This window comes from Myotis daubentonii, chromosome 15 (genome assembly GCF_963259705.1).
Source record: "Myotis daubentonii chromosome 15, mMyoDau2.1, whole genome shotgun sequence".
NCBI classification, from domain to species: domain Eukaryota; kingdom Metazoa; phylum Chordata; class Mammalia; order Chiroptera; family Vespertilionidae; genus Myotis; species Myotis daubentonii.
The window spans coordinates 33,523,922-33,540,012 of record NC_081854.1 but is presented as its reverse complement, the minus strand read 5'-3'; the positions used below and the strand labels follow the sequence as shown (position 1 = coordinate 33,540,012).

General features: G+C 53.3%; 1 protein-coding gene across 9 annotated transcripts in view; it reads left to right on the top strand.

Moving 5' to 3' along the window:
• The window catches only part of LOC132217152 (malonyl-CoA decarboxylase, mitochondrial), a 56,755-nt gene that overhangs the window by 13,765 nt on the left and 26,899 nt on the right, over nt 1-16,091 (top strand). For 5 of the 9 annotated variants that reach the window (XM_059667248.1, XM_059667249.1, XM_059667246.1 and 2 more), the window contains one exon: nt 1,150-1,198. The exons of 3 other annotated variants lie outside the window; for them this stretch is intronic. In XM_059667248.1, the coding sequence (XP_059523231.1) occupies nt 1,150-1,198 (49 nt within the window). Of the gene's footprint in view, nt 1-475; nt 1,730-16,091 lie in introns of those variants that run through there. One more of the 9 variants, XM_059667252.1, reaches the window with a different exon arrangement.

Here is a 16,091-nt window from a genome sequence, read left to right as displayed (position 1 = left end):
GGTATAGCTGGGAAATCAGTTATTTATTCAACGAACAGTCATTGGGTACTGTGTGCCAAGCACCAAACCAGATTGTGTGGCTGCACAGATGTCTTTGGGTGGAGAATGTATGCCAGAGAGACACACTCTACAGTCAGAAGACTGCACACCAGGTCCCACTTCGCAGCATGGCTCTGATTTCCCGCGGTTCCCCGACTTGCCACCCTCTCAATGGTGCAGATGGAGACACCACCTAAAGGCTTGCCTGGGGGCTCAGGATGCCTCCAGGGCCTGGCTCACGTCAGATGCATAATGTTCTTTGAAAGAAGAAAGTCAGTGCATATCAAACGTCACTTTGTAAGCCACACAGCATACCCAGGCTAATGGTACATAAATGATAAATGGACAGGTACTTCTGGGCCAGTGACACCCCTGCTGAATTCTCTCTGTGTGTGTGTTCTCTCCACCTCCTTTCCCCACCCTACGTGCCTTACAGAAAGAGTTTCCTCACCTTGGGACATTTTCAAGTCTGTCTCCTATCCCTGGCTTCACCAAATGGCTCCTGGGGCTTCTGAACTCACAAGCAAAGGATCATGGGAGGAGTGAGTTATTTACAGATTCTGAGTATAAAGAAATTTCTGCGGTCATAGGGTGTCCCCTTAATGAGACCTTCAAGGCCCTTCTCAGCAGTAACGAGTGGGTGAAGTCCGAGAAGCTGGCCAAGGCGCTCCAGGCCCCCTTGATGAGGCTCTGTGCCTGGTACCTGTATGGAGAGAAACACCGGGGCTATGCCCTGAACCCCGTGGCAAACTTCCACCTGCAGAACGGGGCTGTGATGTGGCGCATCAACTGGATGGCAGACCTCAGCTTCAAGGGCATCACTGGCTCGTGTGGCATGATGGTCAACTACCGGTACTTCCTGGAGGAGACGGCCACCAACAGCACCTCCTACCTCGGCTCAAAGAACATCAAGGCTTCTGAGCAGGTCCTCAACCTGGTGGCCCAGTTCCAGAAGAACAGCAAACTTTAAACCTTGCCTGAAGCAGATGTAACGTCCCGGCTCGGAAAAGGATAATTTTCTGGGGGGGTCGGGTGGTGGTGGTGGTGGTGATGTATCAAAAGGGAGCTCTTTTAGTAAAGCAAAGTGACACTGTGTTCTCTTGCCCACAGCAGGGTTACACTGGCAGGCCGGGCCCTAACTTCCATGATGCAAGGAAAGGTACGGGCCCTGACTGAGACGGTGGCGGGTACAGGTGGACACAGACTGGGCGGGGATGCAGTGCTTTCTCCCAAAGATTCTCTTGTTGCCTTGGGCCTGGCTCCCTGCCCAGGGCCAGTGCTGTGGCACCTGTGGCTTCAGAAAGCTTTGGAGCCTCTGCCGGCTGTCATCCCAGGTGGATCGGTCAGCCTCCCGAGGATGCAGGCACATGGCCCCGGTGAGAGCAGATTTTCCTTCAAGCTTAGGACATAATTCAGCCATGGTGACTTGAGCCATTGCTCTCCACTCTTGGCAAAGGGATAGAGGGCTATGCTGCAACTTACTAGTTATATTTTGGAGATTGCAAATGTATGGAAAGGTTCATGACTTTGCACAGAGTTTACTAAGTTAAATCACTGAACACCAAAGGTGGTGTTGCTTAGGGCTTCAAATCAGTTATGGACTTTACAATTTTTAGTGATTCAAGTTCATAATGAACTTAATAGTAAAGAACATGTTTGTTCTGCAAAGCATTAAACTCATTTAAGATCACGTGGTGGTTGTCTTTGAGATCTGAGACCTTACAAGCTAGAATCAGCTCTGAAATGTCAGCTGCGCCTTTGGTCCCCAGCCAGCCCCTTGGCATGTTTGGGGGCTGCATGAAGAGGCCCTAGTGTGTGGCCTTCATCCGCGATGTAGAGAGAAATGATACCATGGTTACAGGATGGAGGGCAGGTGTGTGTCTCTGCATGTCTGTTCGCAGTGTTTGCTGTCCTCCGGCAGAGAGGTCACCTTGCCTTCCTTGCTTTTCATCTTCCACAGCTGTCCCCTGTTTTTCCCTGTCATGTTCTGCATGTGATAGTCAGCATAGCAGTGGTCTCTGCGAGAACTTTTGCTTTTTCTGAATCCTGGTCAAAACTGTCTCATGCTTCTTTGCATTGCTTTGAGCTAATCTTGAAAGCCCTTGGGCTCTAGTGTTACGTGCAGAATCCTGGTCAGCAGTCCTGGCATCCCGTTGGGCCCCCTTTTAAAGATGGAATTCCTCCTGGTGGTGATGGGGTCTGCCAGTGCCCCGTGCCCTTCGAGTGTCTGTAGCCACTACACCAGAGTTTCCACCCCTATTAGTTACCCCCAGGCTCCAAGATCAACAGCTGCTCTGCAGCAGGCATGCCATAGAGAAGGTGAGTGGATATGGATGGTGCTATGGTCTATATGTTTGTGCCCACACCCCCCAAAAAAATTTACATGTGGAAATTCTAACCCCCGGAGGTGATGGTGTTAATGGGTAGGACCTTTGGGAGGTGATTAGGTCATAAGGATGGACTCCTCATGAATGGGATCAGTGCCCTTATAAAAGAGACCCCAACAGCTCCCTCACCCATTCCGCCATCCAGGAGAGAACCTCACCCGACCATGCTGCAGCCTTCAGAGCTGTAAGCAAGAAATTTCTGCTACTTATAAGCCACGCAGTGGTATTTCATAGCAGCTTGAACGGACTGAGGGGGATGGGTCCTCCTTCCCCGTGCCTCAGTCCAAATCACTGAAGGAAAGAGCTTACAATGCACTGAGCCAGAATTCCCCACCTCATGAATGTCGCAGGAAACCCCTCATTGCTTGCTTCTCACACTTACCCTACAGCCCCTAGGAGCAGAAGGCCTGGCTTCCACTTCCTCTGAGGGATGATTAGACTGCCCAGTTGTACATACAATGATCACAGCAGAGCAGGAGACAGTATCAGTGGCCAGGTTTGGTTACTCAGCTGATACTAGCATTGCAAATTCACATCCTCCAGGAGAGCCCTGCCCCTTGCCCAGGTGACATCATCACAAGGCGACCCAGTAGCTCTGGGTGTAGGCGCTGTCTCCAAGGCCTGGTGTCCATCCCATTGCTCTTAGTGGACCCTAGCAATCCCTCTGACCACAATCCTCTGAAAAATGCCCCACAGTGTGACAGGCTCGTAGTAGGTGCTCAATAAATTGTCATTGTGGTTTCCATAGCTCCCCAGGTTCAAGGCTGAAGCCATATTCCACTACCATCCCATAGAACCTGTTCCTCCTCCATGTCTCCCCCACCACCACCGGGATCCTCATCTCTCACTGCCTTGGTGTCTGTAATTCAGACAGACCCCAGTTGTGGGCTCTGCCAGAATTCGGAATAATTCTGGTTCAAGCGGCGATAATGGACTCGGGGCCAACCTGCTCTGACTTGTTCATGGGTCCCCTTTTGTTCTGGAAGACAATGCATGGCATAATGGTTGAGTCTACCAGCTTTGGCTCCAGCCAGTGCCCAGGTCAAATCCCAGCCCCACCACTCCCCGTCTGGGTAGCCTGGGGCAAGCCACCTGCTCTTGTTTGCCTCAGTTTTCTGTCTATAAATGTGTGTAACCACAGCACCTACCTCAGGGTCTACTGAGAGGGTCAAGGAAAACGACATATATAAAGCATTGTAATAAGGACAGTAACTGTGCACTTGAAAGCTTTATATAAGTGCAGTTACTGTCCTTATTACAAATGTTCAGACATCTGGACTTTTTTAAAAAATATATATTTTATTGATTTTTACAGAGAGGAAGGGAGAGGGATAGAGAGTTAGAAACATCGATGAGAGAGAAACATCGATCAGCTGCCTCCTGCACACCCCCTACTGGGGATGTGCCCGCAACCAAGGTACACACCCTTGACCGGAATCGAACCTGGGACCCTTCAGTCCGCAGGCTGACGCTCCATCCACTGAGCCAAACCGGTTAGGGCTGGACTTTTTTAAAAAAAATATATATATATATATTTTTTAATTGACTTCAGAGAGAGGAGGGCCAGGGGGAGAGAGAGACATCAATGATGAGAGAGAATCATTGATTGGCTGCCTCCTGCTCGCCCCCTCCTGGGAATCAAGCCTGCAACCTGGGCGTGAGCCCTGACTGGGAATCAAACCCTGACCTTGTTCATAGGTCGACACTCAACCACTGAGCCACACAAGCCAGACCTCTGGACTTTGACTGTTGCACTTGCTTTATGTAGGTTCTGGGATCTGTCATTCCCGTATTTGTCAGTGTTTGGCTGTTTTCTGGCTTCTGTTCACAGTTTCTACAAGGTGACTAAGTGGAGTAATTTGTTCCCAGGAATTTCTACTCTGTTCACTGCATGAGGCATTCTCAACACCCCTGGTAACTAAGCAGCACCCCAATTCCAGTTGGGGACCCAACTAAGCAGCATGGCCCAAGCTCTCCCAGCTGCTACCTTGTCCAGCAGCCCCCAACCAGCTCTGCCTGGTGGGCTGGAGTCACTCTGATGCCTGCCTCCCCCTTTCCTCCATCTCTCCCTTCCTCTCCCAGAGCTGGATCCTCCCTGGATCCAGATGTATAGCAACTAAGGGTGGTGTTGCTCTGCCCTCCCTTGGTCCTCTGAGGACATAACACTCCTGTGAAAAGGGGCCACTTCTTGTTCAGTATGTGGCTTAAAAGGAGTTGGTATCTCTTTAACATTTTGTATCAGCTTATTCTGGGCTTCGTTTGAAATTAGGCATAAGGTGCACTTAAGACTTAAATGGAGCAAACATCTCTTTCTGATTTCTAATTGGATTCTAAGACACTCATTGGAATATCAAATCCATTTTTATTTATTCTTAGAAACAAAAGCAGCCCAGTGGTTTCTCCTCACTGCAGCAAGTTCTGCATTATTTTCAATTTAGTAAAATCTGTAGAGGTGAACCCCAGGTCTCTTGCACTTTTGGCTTTTTCTCTTTTTTTCTGAATTACATTTGCATTTACCAAATAGTTATTACTTAGTCATCCAGCAAAGGAGAACGAAACAGTATCTGCTCTGGGCCAGATATTCTCCACACTGAAGCCTGAGGGAGTGTTTCTCACTAGCAGATGAGGAAACTGAGGCTCAGAGAGGACCGAGCAGCTGGGGAGGGCGGACTACCGCCAGAGCGTGCGTTTCCACCACACTGACCTGCCTCCCAACCAGGCAACCCAGGCAAAGCTGCAGGGGAGGAGCCCTGCTCTTACAGAACTGCTGTGTGACCAAGGCTATCAGGGAAGTTCCCTTCAAACACACACAAAGGGAAATTAGAAAGCCACACTTCTCTGCAGTCCCACTTACACCTCTCAAACTAGACAGTGTCCCCTTCCCCCCAGGTGAAGTGGGCCGCCCGCCTGGCTGTGAACACAGGTCTGCACCCACGTCAGCTCCCTATGCAGAATGCTGATGTCACTGGCTCCCTCCTGGGACTGAGGGGACTTGAGGAGATAGGCAGGTGGAGTGTAGCGTGGTGCCTGCACGCGGCAGCTGGCTCCTTGGGTGGTGACGGTGCCCTGGCTGGAGAGGGAGGAGCCTGCAAACCCCCTGCTGCCTCGGGCCACTGTCACATGGGGTCAGAGACTCATTCCGATACTAAAAATGGTTCTGACCTGAACAACTGGATCCGAGTCAGCTGTCATTGTGTGCGCTGTCCACCCCATTTGCCACTAGATGGCAGTGTTGTCTCTTCCTTTCCTGAACTTGGAGCTTAACCTAAGTTAACAGGTATAAACCGACCCTGGTATTAAACCTGTACCCAGATCCTACACATCAGGCTCCCCATTCTCTCACAAGGGCACGGATCTGGGGCTGCCCGCCCGAGCCTGCTGCTCTCCTGCCTCTAGGATAACTTCCCCACAGACGCAAAAGGTCCTCAAGAGACTTTTAAAAGAACAAAATTGGAAAAGGATGAAACGAGATGATCCCTTTGTCCAGGAGCCACCAGAGTAGCACCCATCTCACAAGGGAAGCACTTTGAAGGATCCTGTCTCTGGACACAGAGTGAACTACTCTCTTGGGCTCGAAGGCTGGTGCTACAGGTATGTTCCCAAGAGCCCAGCAACAAGTACGAGGAGCTGAGGAAAGCCACCTGCAGGCAGAACTCAGAACCCGGCTCCTGGCCAGAGGAACTGCCCTCGGTGGCCAGAGGCAGTGGCTTCCCAGTGGGACCAGGCACCGTGGTAGTGGGCGACTGGCCAGGCTCTGTGGGCCTTCCGGAGCTCCATGAATATTTTATTAAGCTTTCACTTAAAAATCATATTTGTAACTTTTAACTGAAGTGAAAATCTGTTCATCAATGTGATCTATCAAATATTGGTGCCACCAACCTGCCAGCTTGTGGTACAAGCTAATCTCAGCTTCATCAAACCCTCAGAATATCCCGGCTTCTCCCAAAATCTGTTGAATTGAGCACCCTGAGAGAACTCTCTAAACCTATAATAATTTGCAGCTTTTTATCAGCATGGCTCAGAGCTCTCTGTACAGTGCAGCCACACAGATCGGCTTGTCAGAACAAGCACCAGACGTCCCAGACCCCTCCTTTCCAATGTTTGCTATTTCCAAATAGCCTTGTTGCTAAAAGTTAAGATTTCTACCCAAGATCTCAGGATCATGCAGCCACCACCCTCCAGTGAAGCAGCTGAGAGCTGAACTTCTGAAGAGTGTGATGTATTAAAAACAACAGTGACAATAGTCCTGGCCTTAGACCCAGGCAAACACACACACAGGAGAAATTAACAGACACCTGACAGCATTGTCCCTCCAAACTAACCTCCACCCATGCACCAACATCGGCCGAGCCCAGGGAAACACGCTTCACATCTCTTGATTTATGTCCTTGAGTCAAAGGCCAGTGTGCCCCAACGCGGGGGAGGCCGTAGGTGGTGCTGTACCCCCCACCCCCGCTTCCTGCAGGCAGTGACACTGCTTCAGAGCAGAGGGAGGATTCGAGTGGCAGGAGAGATGAGGTGAGAGGAAGACACATCCATTCAGTTGTCAGGTCCTTCCTTTCCCTGAGAGGAAAGCCAACGATTCCTGCAGGACCAAACCTGGCTTCCCACAAGATGGTGTGAATTATGAATTATGAAAGTTTATGAATTATGTCTTCCTGTGCTTTATTACTCATCCAAACTCACCAGCCCACCTCCGAACCCCAGGCATGACTCTGTTTGGCCATCTTTGTTATATTGATGGCCTTCAGACTTAGCGAAATCATAGCTCCTAAAGTTGTTTTCAATTTTGTGATTACAAAGGACTGTTGGCTATGACACAGGCTGGGCACATTTTATTTAAACCCAGATATGGTTGTAATCCTGGCATCATTACTTGTGAGCTGGGTGGCCATTACTGAATTTACAATAAGTAAGTGTATTCATTTTACTTTATAAAACATATAAACAGAAAACAGATATGAACCAGTAAAATAATTTTTTTACTTTAGAATATGTGATACTGGTACTCCAAGTGAAATTTTGTTGATTAAAAGCCTTTGCAGCTGCTGGGGGGAACGTTTGGGGATGCTGAACGAGATAATTTGCAGCCCTGCTGAATGGCAGTGGCCACTCTGGCATCTGGGACCCCCTCCTCCCGCCCCAGTCTATTCTCACGTCTGCCATAGGGCAGCTACTGGCTCCGCCTCCTTTTGGAAGGCTCTGTGATCTAGCTTCTCCTTGTGGCTCCGGCTCCGTCCAGAAAGCTCCAGTAAGTAGAGAAAGGCAGCTGCTGGCCGCAGGTGGGGAGGGCCGCTGACATGCCCGGGGCACACGGCCTGGGTCCTGGGTGCAGTCCCACACACACACAGCTTGCAGAGGTTCAGACCTGGGCCCCAGCCCAGGCCGCAAGCAGGTGATGGCACTGGCTGGCCCTAGTAACACCTGTCCCCGCCCAGAGTTCTGAAGCCCCAATTGCAGGGCCCCTCACCTGGCAACCTCTTGCCTTGGACTTACCTTGGCGAGATGTACCCATTTTCAAGGTGCCCCCACGGAGACTGGGTGACTGAGTGCACTATGGGAGGGAGCTGGGCCTGGGCAGCCACTAGCGCCCCTCTGAGCCTTCCCCCTACTAAGCACCCAGGCAGACTAGGCAGGACTTTGTGATGCGACAAACAGGCCAGGCTGGCCCCTTGTCCCCCAACTTTCCTGTTGCCACAACCAGGTGGGGCCCCCGGAGGGAGGGCAAGTCCCCCGTGCCTGCACCTCTCCATCTAGTGCCGGTCACCTGTCAGCCCCACAGCACCCCGCCTTTATCATCAGGTAAGGAGGGGTAGGGCCTTCTTTAGGGGAGCCGTGGGGTCCGGTATAGGGGCCAGAGAGGAGGAGGGTCTCCAGAGGGTGGCTCTGCCCTGGAGTGAGGATGGGTAATCGTGCTGTAGAGTCAGGGAGCCTGGGTGAGAACCCCAGCACCGTGTTTGTCATCCGGCAACCCCTGAGCCTCAGTATCCCCAATAGTAAAGGGGCCAAGTCTGGTTCCTCCCTCGAAGGGCTGCCTGAAGGGTGAAGGGCGCTCCTCCGTGGGACGCCCCAGCACACACCCCATGTGCAGAAGGTGGTTAAAACACGCCACTGGCCATTGTCATCAGGCCACACAGATGGCGCACTCACTCCCATTGCAGCTAGGAGCGGGTGGCTTCCAGAGCACCGGCCCCAGTGCCACCCCTACTTGAGCAGTCCTCGCCAGTGCCCACCCACCCGTCACCGGGGCTGGGAGACAGGGCAGTGCTCGCCTGGGCTCTGTCAGGCTGACTCTGCTAGGCCTTAGGCTTTCTGACTGGAGTCTAGGCTGGGGCGGAGCCTGACATGTGGTGAACGAGCCCCCTCTCACATACCTCCCCCCCCCAGCCCCCCGACACACGCACACTGAACCTCTGTGCTTCAGTGGGGCCTCGACTCCTGCAGAACTGCAGACCTGGCAGATGCCCAAGGCCCCCACCCCACCTCCCCACCCTCGCTGCAGCCTCACACCGGCCTTTGCTCACACCGTTTCCCAGCCGGGCTTTCTCTGTCCAGCTGACCCCACCAGGGCTCTCCCTGCACCCACAGTGCGCTCCCTGCCCTTTGAGCGAAGGCAGAGCGATAGACGGTGTGAGCCCTGGTTTCTCTGCGCCCACACACCAGGGACTGCCCATGGGCAGCACCTGGAACTCAGTCCCACCCCCAGACCCAAATCAGTTCCACCAGCCCCACCCCCAGAACAACCGCTAGCATGGCGGTACCCACATCTGGGTTAGCCTGGCCTTGTCGGGTCACTCCAGCCCACTCCTGCTCCTCCCAACCCTGGCCTCTGCTCCCCCTGAACCCGTGACCTCTGCCACCCCTCCTGCACCCCGGGCCCTCGGCTTGGTCAGGAGCCCCTTTTATTCCTTCTCAGCTGCTCTGCCAAGATTGAGCTCCTCGGGTTCCGAGCCCAGCCCCGCCACTGGCTGGGGGGTGACCTTGGGAAGGAAGCTGGCGCCCTGTGAAGTATTGCACGTGACATGCTAAGCTCTGTGGGCGGGGTGAATGCTCTGTATGTAAACGGTCCCCCCCCCCCCCATCTCCTTTCCAGGGAGCAGCACACCCCTTGCACACTCAGATTCACCTGGAGCGGGGGGCAGGGGCCCTCGCCATGATTGGGAGAGCGTCACTCCCCTACGCTCTGTTTTCCTGCTTCCAATGGCCTCCAAGGTTGACAGCAAAGCTCCTGGGCTGCCAGGCCGCAGCCACGCAGACAAGGTCAGGCAGGCCCGCTGCGCCACGTGCCCTGCGTCCCTGTCCTTGGGCAACCTCAGAGCGGGGCTCTGGGAGGGGAGAGGCACCAGGCCCTCGCTGCAGGGAACCTCATTCTCTGCCTGTGGAGGCACCACGCCTCCCCAACTCCCAGAAAGGGCAGCGAGGTACGCAGCTGGGCAGGAACCACACTTAAGCCCAAACCTGAAACTTGGAAGGAAAGCTAATCCTAAACAAAATCACCTTTCAGCCAGGTTTTAATCCCCTGCAATCCTTCCTGGAGGAGTGGCCTGGGCTGCCACAACAAATGGCCAGAAACTGGGGACGGAGGGGCTGACACCCAGACATTAATTCTCTCTGTTCCAGAGGTCAGAGTCCTAGATCAAGGCGCGGGCAGGCCTGGACGCCTCCGGAGGCTGTATGGGAGGGTCCTCCCAGCCTCCTCCAGCGCCTGGGGGCTCCAGGCCCTCTTGGCTTGTAGACTGCATTGCTCCGGGCTCTGCCTCCTCCCTCAAGTAGCCTTCCCTGTGTCTCAGATCTCCCTGCCTCTGATAAGGACCCTTAGCTTGATTATGTCGGCAAAGACCCCTTTTCCCAATAAGGTCACATTCACAGGTTCCTGGGTTAGGACCTCAATATATCTTTTGGGGGCCACCATTTAGCCCACTACTCCCCGTCTCCTCTCTCCAAAATATGATGGTGTCTGAACTCAGAGATGTACAGGGTGTGCGTTATAACAGGTGGCTAAGCTTCCACGCTTGACCAATAATCCCTATCACATACTCCCACCACTTCCCAAGCCATTGATATTAGAAAGGGGGAGAGGGGGGTAGGGCTGACTTCTGGGACAGCTGAGATGGAATGTCCCGTGGAGAGCAGCCGCTGGCTCTGCCAACACTGCCCCTCCCAGAGGCAGTCTCCCTCCCCCCAGCTTCCTCTTCCTTCTGCAGAAAATGGCCCGACTCTGCTAGCTGGGGCCACAGGCTTCTCATCCATTTTTCATTTGCCTTTTGCTCGCCGCAGTCCCCTCCCCTGATCCCTGAGCTCCCCAGGCATAGCACCATGTTCTAGCTCTGAGCTGAGCACTAGCCCTGCTGGCTGGATGAATGAAATGAGACCTGCCCAATCAATGGCCAGGAAGAGGCCCAGCTCCGCCCTCCCGGCTCCCACTCTAGTGTCTGGACCTCTGCTGGAGGGGAAGCCCGGGCTTGAAGGCATCCCCCCACCCCCCACACACACACACTTTGTCACCAGGGACAGAAAGGGCAGTCCCAGAGGCAGGAGCCCAGGAGACTGGCCCCCGTGGTGCCTTGCTTAAGGAATGCTCACGGCTCAATGTATGCAGTGGTGTTTGTTAAGCGCCTATTATGTGCTAGACCCTATACTAGGCTTGAGATGGATTAGGGCCATGGTCAGCAAACTGCGGCTCTCGAGCCACATGCGGCTCTTTGGCCCCTTGAGTGTGGCTTTTCCACAAAATACCACGTGCGGGCACGCGTACAGTGCAATCGAAACTTCGTGGCCCATGCGCAGAAGTCGGTTTTCAGCCTGGGCGAGTCTATTTTGAAGAAGTACTGTTGATATTTGGCTCTGTTGACTAATAAGTTTGCTGACCACTGGACTAGGGAACAGAACAGAAAACAGCCTGCCCTCTGGGAACTTGCATCCATCCCAGTGTGGGGGGGATTCAGGCAAAATGAACAAGTAAGCATGCAGTATGTAATGTGATGATGGTATGGGCCATGTCGAAACACAGCTGGCTAAGGAGGGTAGGAATTACTGCTTTAAATGGGGTACTCTGGCCACAGAATTCACCTGAGCCAAAACCTGAATGAACTGAGGAACGAGTCACGTGGCAGTCAAGGAAGAGCTGTCCAGGCCAGTGGTTCTCAACCTGTGGGTCGCGACCCCTTTGGGGGTCAAACGACCCTTTCACAGGAGTCACCTAAGACCATCGGAAAACACATATATAATTACATATTGATTACAGTAGCAAACTGACAGTTATGAAGTAGCAACGAAAAATTTTATGGCTGGGGGTCACAACATGAGGAACTGTATTAAAGGGTCACAGCATTAGGAAGGTTGAGAACCACTGGTCTAGGCCCAGGGAACAGTGTGCATGGCCCTGTAGTGGGAGTGTTTGGGGGCAGCAAGGGGCCCAGGAGGGCCAGGATGGGAGGGGCAGACCAGACTGGTTTATACTCTGGGTGAGAAGTCACTGCAGGAGCAGGGATGCTACCTGGCTTCCTGTGATCGTGCCAGCTGCTGTTGGAGGATGGGCTGTGGTTAGGAGGCTTGGCAGCCGTCTGGGTGTGGTGCAGAGTGGTCACATTGCAAGTGCATCTGCAGGTCGAGTTGGTGGGGCCTGCTGATGGGTTGGGGTGTGAATGAAGAGGAGTCAAGGTTGACTCTGAGCAGCTAGAGCAGGGGTGGGCAAACTTTTTGACTCGAGGGCCACAATGGGTTCTTAAACTGGACTGGAGGGCCGGAACAAAAGCATGGATGGAGTGTTTGTGTGAATTAATATAAATTCAAAGTAAACGTCATTACATAAAAGGGTACGGTCTTTTTTTTCAATAGTTTTATTCATTTCAAACGGGCCGGATCCGGCCCGCGGGCCGTAGTTTGCCCACGGCTGAGCTAGAAGGAAGGAAAAGCGATTCTGGGGCCCAGCTTGGGAGGCATCCTCAGGTCCTGCTCCAAGTCTTCCCTCTCCTCCTGGCTGCAATTTCCCTCGCCAGTTGCTGCCTGCCCTGAGCCAGCAGGTCAGGCCAGGGACTCAAGCAGCCACCCAGGGCTCAGCACAACCCATGCCTGCCAGAGCTTGGAGGATCATGCAGAGGGTCACCGTGTCCCTGAGCACCTGGGACGCCTCCCCACTGCCCTCAGAGCCCCAGCAAGGCCCCTGAGGTCCCTTAGCCACCACCCCATCAGCACACAGCCTGGGGCCACTCTCCAGCTCCTTCCCCCCCCAGAGCAGGAGGCAGCCTCAGGCCTGCCCGGACACCTGCGGGGACACTGGAAGCCTGCAGGGGTGGGCAGGCACGCCGAGCCCTCTTTCCAGAGATGCGGTCATAGTGCTAGAGACACGGAAGCTCCCAATTAGAGGCCTGGACAAGATCCAGACCCGGGGCCTCTGCCAGCTGCAGTTTTCCAAATCAGGGTGTGTGCAGGGAGAGGTAGAATGGAAAAGACCCCGAGCCCCAAGCCAGTGGACTTGGTTTCCAGGCCTGGCTCTGTCTCCTGGGATCCTCTATGAACAATAATAATAATAATAATAATAATAATAATAATAATGGCAGCTAGCATTTCTGCAGAGCTTACCATGCACCAGGCGTAGTTCTCAATGTGATACATCATGCCCAACCCTGAGTAGTGGTTCCTCCCCATTTTCCCCATGAGCAAACCGAGGCCCAGATCAGTTAAGTCACTTGCCTCAGGTCACACAGCTGGGAAGTGGCTCCAAGGCAAGTTTCTCCACACGCTGCCTATCAAAGCCCTGCATGGCTGGTCCTCTGCCCGCCTTTTCAACGTCCCCCAGTCCTCAACCCCAGAGTTTGGAACCCTTGGCCCTGCTGCCGTTTCACACACACCAGCCCTTCCAGCCCAGGACCTGTGCCCCTGCCTCCCTCTCTGTCTGGAGTGCTCTTCCCATGTGGCTGGCTTCTCACACGTTCTTCCGGTCTCAGTGGAAATGTCACTTCTTCAGGGAGGCCTTCCCTGACCACCCCAGACCCAAGTCCACACCTCTTCCTGCTTCTCCCACACCCCGTGCTTTCAGCAAAGCCCTTGTGGGGCTAGGAATGCAGCAGGGGGTGGGAGAGCAGGCCCCTCCTTATGGCCTGTGGGGAAGCAGACTCCTCCCCCCCCCCCCCCCCCGCCCCCAGGTCTGCTTTCACGGTGATCATGGAGCACCTTTCATGTCATTATTGTGAAGAATGGCTGCAACTGTTCCGTTTAAGAATGTGCCCGGACCTATTTAATGAACCTCTTAAAGATGACACTTGGGTTGTGTTCGTTTTCAGCTCTTCTAAAGAGTGTTGTAATGAATAACTTCACACAGACATCATTTCACATGGTGCGAGTCTGTCTCTAAGACAAATACCTCACAGGGCATTGCCAGGTCCAAGGCCTTGTGCATTGTTATGACAGGTGAGGCCACGCCTACCTGCCGCGCCCGGTGCAGCCACTCTTTCTGAGGATCTTTCTGCTCTCGAGAGCCCGCCATGCCCTCTGGGTTTCTGGTTCTGGCCTCAGAATCGTTTCTTCCAATGACATCTTATGCAGAAGGTCGAAAAGTTAAAAAAAGATGGAGGTGGGCATCTGCTCTGTTGTCCCCCACCCCCAGGATACCACTATTGGGCTACCCAACAAAGGAATAAGGAGAGTCATTGAGACATACTGGGGATGGCACTGCAGGAAGCCAGTCCTGCCCAGGCTGAAGGGACAAGGAAAGCTGGGAGAGAGCAGAGCAAGGGGAGGAGCCACAGTGCTGAAGCAGGGGGAGGAGTCACAGTGCTGGAGCAGGGGGAGGAGCCACAGTGCTGAAGCAGGGGGAGGAGTCACACAGTGCTGGAGCAGGGGGAGGAGCCACAGTGCTGGAGCAGGGGGAGGAGCCACAGTGCTGAAGCAGGGGGAGGAGTCACAGTGCTGGAGCAGGGGGAGGAGTCACAGTGCTGGAGCAGGGGGAGGAGCCACAGTGCTGAAGCAGGGGGAGGAGTCACACAGTGCTGGAGCAGGGGGAGGAGTCACAGTGCTGGAGCAGGGGGAGGAGTCACAGCGCTGGAGCGGGGGGGGGAGTCACAGTGCTGGAGCAGGGGGAGGAGTCACAGTGCTGGAGCAGGGGGAGGAGTCACAGTGCTGGAGCAGGGGGAGGAGTCACAGCCCTAGAGCAGGCCCTACAGACCCTCCTGACAGGCCTGGCCATGGGGCTGCCCTGCCAGCAGAGTGCCCCAGCAGGCTCGTGCCCACTTGTGAAGGCCAACTGTAAAAGTTTCAGGAATTTGTGAGCCAGTTGTTAAACACATCAACTTATAACTAATAAGTTATATTCAGAACAAAGATAATGCTCAAAACTCATCACTCCATAGTGATTTTGCTACATTTCACTACTAACTGTGGTCATGAAGTTACCCACATCTACGCATCTGTGTGATGGAAATACTTCCGTATATGTAGTTACACCACAGAATTGGGCAAACACTGCAAATTAGGGCTTCCACAGCACTCCCCTAGCCTGCCTGGCAGATGCTTGCCAACGCACCCCTTCACGGACCACACTGTCCTCCTGCCCTCTGCCCTCCTGCCACCGTCTCCCACTGATCAAACCCAACCACAGGCCGCTGGTCCCGGACACCAGCCTCCCTGGGCTCAGCGTGGGGCAGAGAAGGTAGGAACGGACCTGGGAGAAGCCAGTGGAAAGTAATCAGTGTGCCGGGCCTTGACTCTCAGGGAGGTGAGAGACACCTGTGACCGCCTCTCCCATGTGTGGGGCTGGCATCTGTGCCGGGTCTGACCCAGGTGGGCAGCCAGGATCTAGCTGGTCCGCCGAGGAGGCTGGCTGGAGCTCTGATTACATATCAGCCACATCAGCCCTGAGTACCAGAACTCCTTTGTACTTTTAGAACAATGATAACGTACTTCTACTCAAAGAAAGTGATGTTCCATTTTGACTGATTCATCACCATCCTGTTCTCATACTGTGAGTCAGTGGTTCTCACCTTTGAACTGCATCAGAACCCCTGGAGGGTTTGTGGGAACACAGATTGCTGGGCCCCACCCCCTAACTTTCTGATTTAGTGGGTGTGATATTGTCATATAATAAGAAATATAGCCCTAGCCAGTTTGGCTCAGTGGATAGAGCGTCAGTCTGCGGACTGAAGGATCCTGGGTTTGATTCCAGTCAAGGGCACATACCTTGGTTGCAGGCTCCATCCCTGGCCCTGGTCCAAGTGCGTGCGAGAGGAAACCAATCAGTGTGTGTCTCTCTCTCATAATTTCTCTTTCTGTCTCTCCCCCTCCTTTCCACTCTCTCTAAAAATCAATGGAAAAATATCCTCGGGTGAGGATACACCAAAAAAAAGTGAGAAATATGTATTTTGGTCACCATCCCCAGCTCCTGGCCAGAGTTCCTAAAATCTTTGTCATTTCCTAAATGATCAAAGTGCTCAGAACATCTTTTATTCTAACAGTTGATCTCAGACCCCCGTTCCTGACCCAGAGCTCCTAAACCCCTTAGAACAGTGGTTCTCAACCTTCCTAATGCCGCGACCCTTTAATACAGTTCCTCATGTTCTGGTGACCCCAAACCATAAAATTATTTTTGTTGCTACTTCATAACTGTAATTTTGCTACTGTTATGAATTGTAATGTAAATATCTGATATGCAGGATATATTTTCATTGTTAC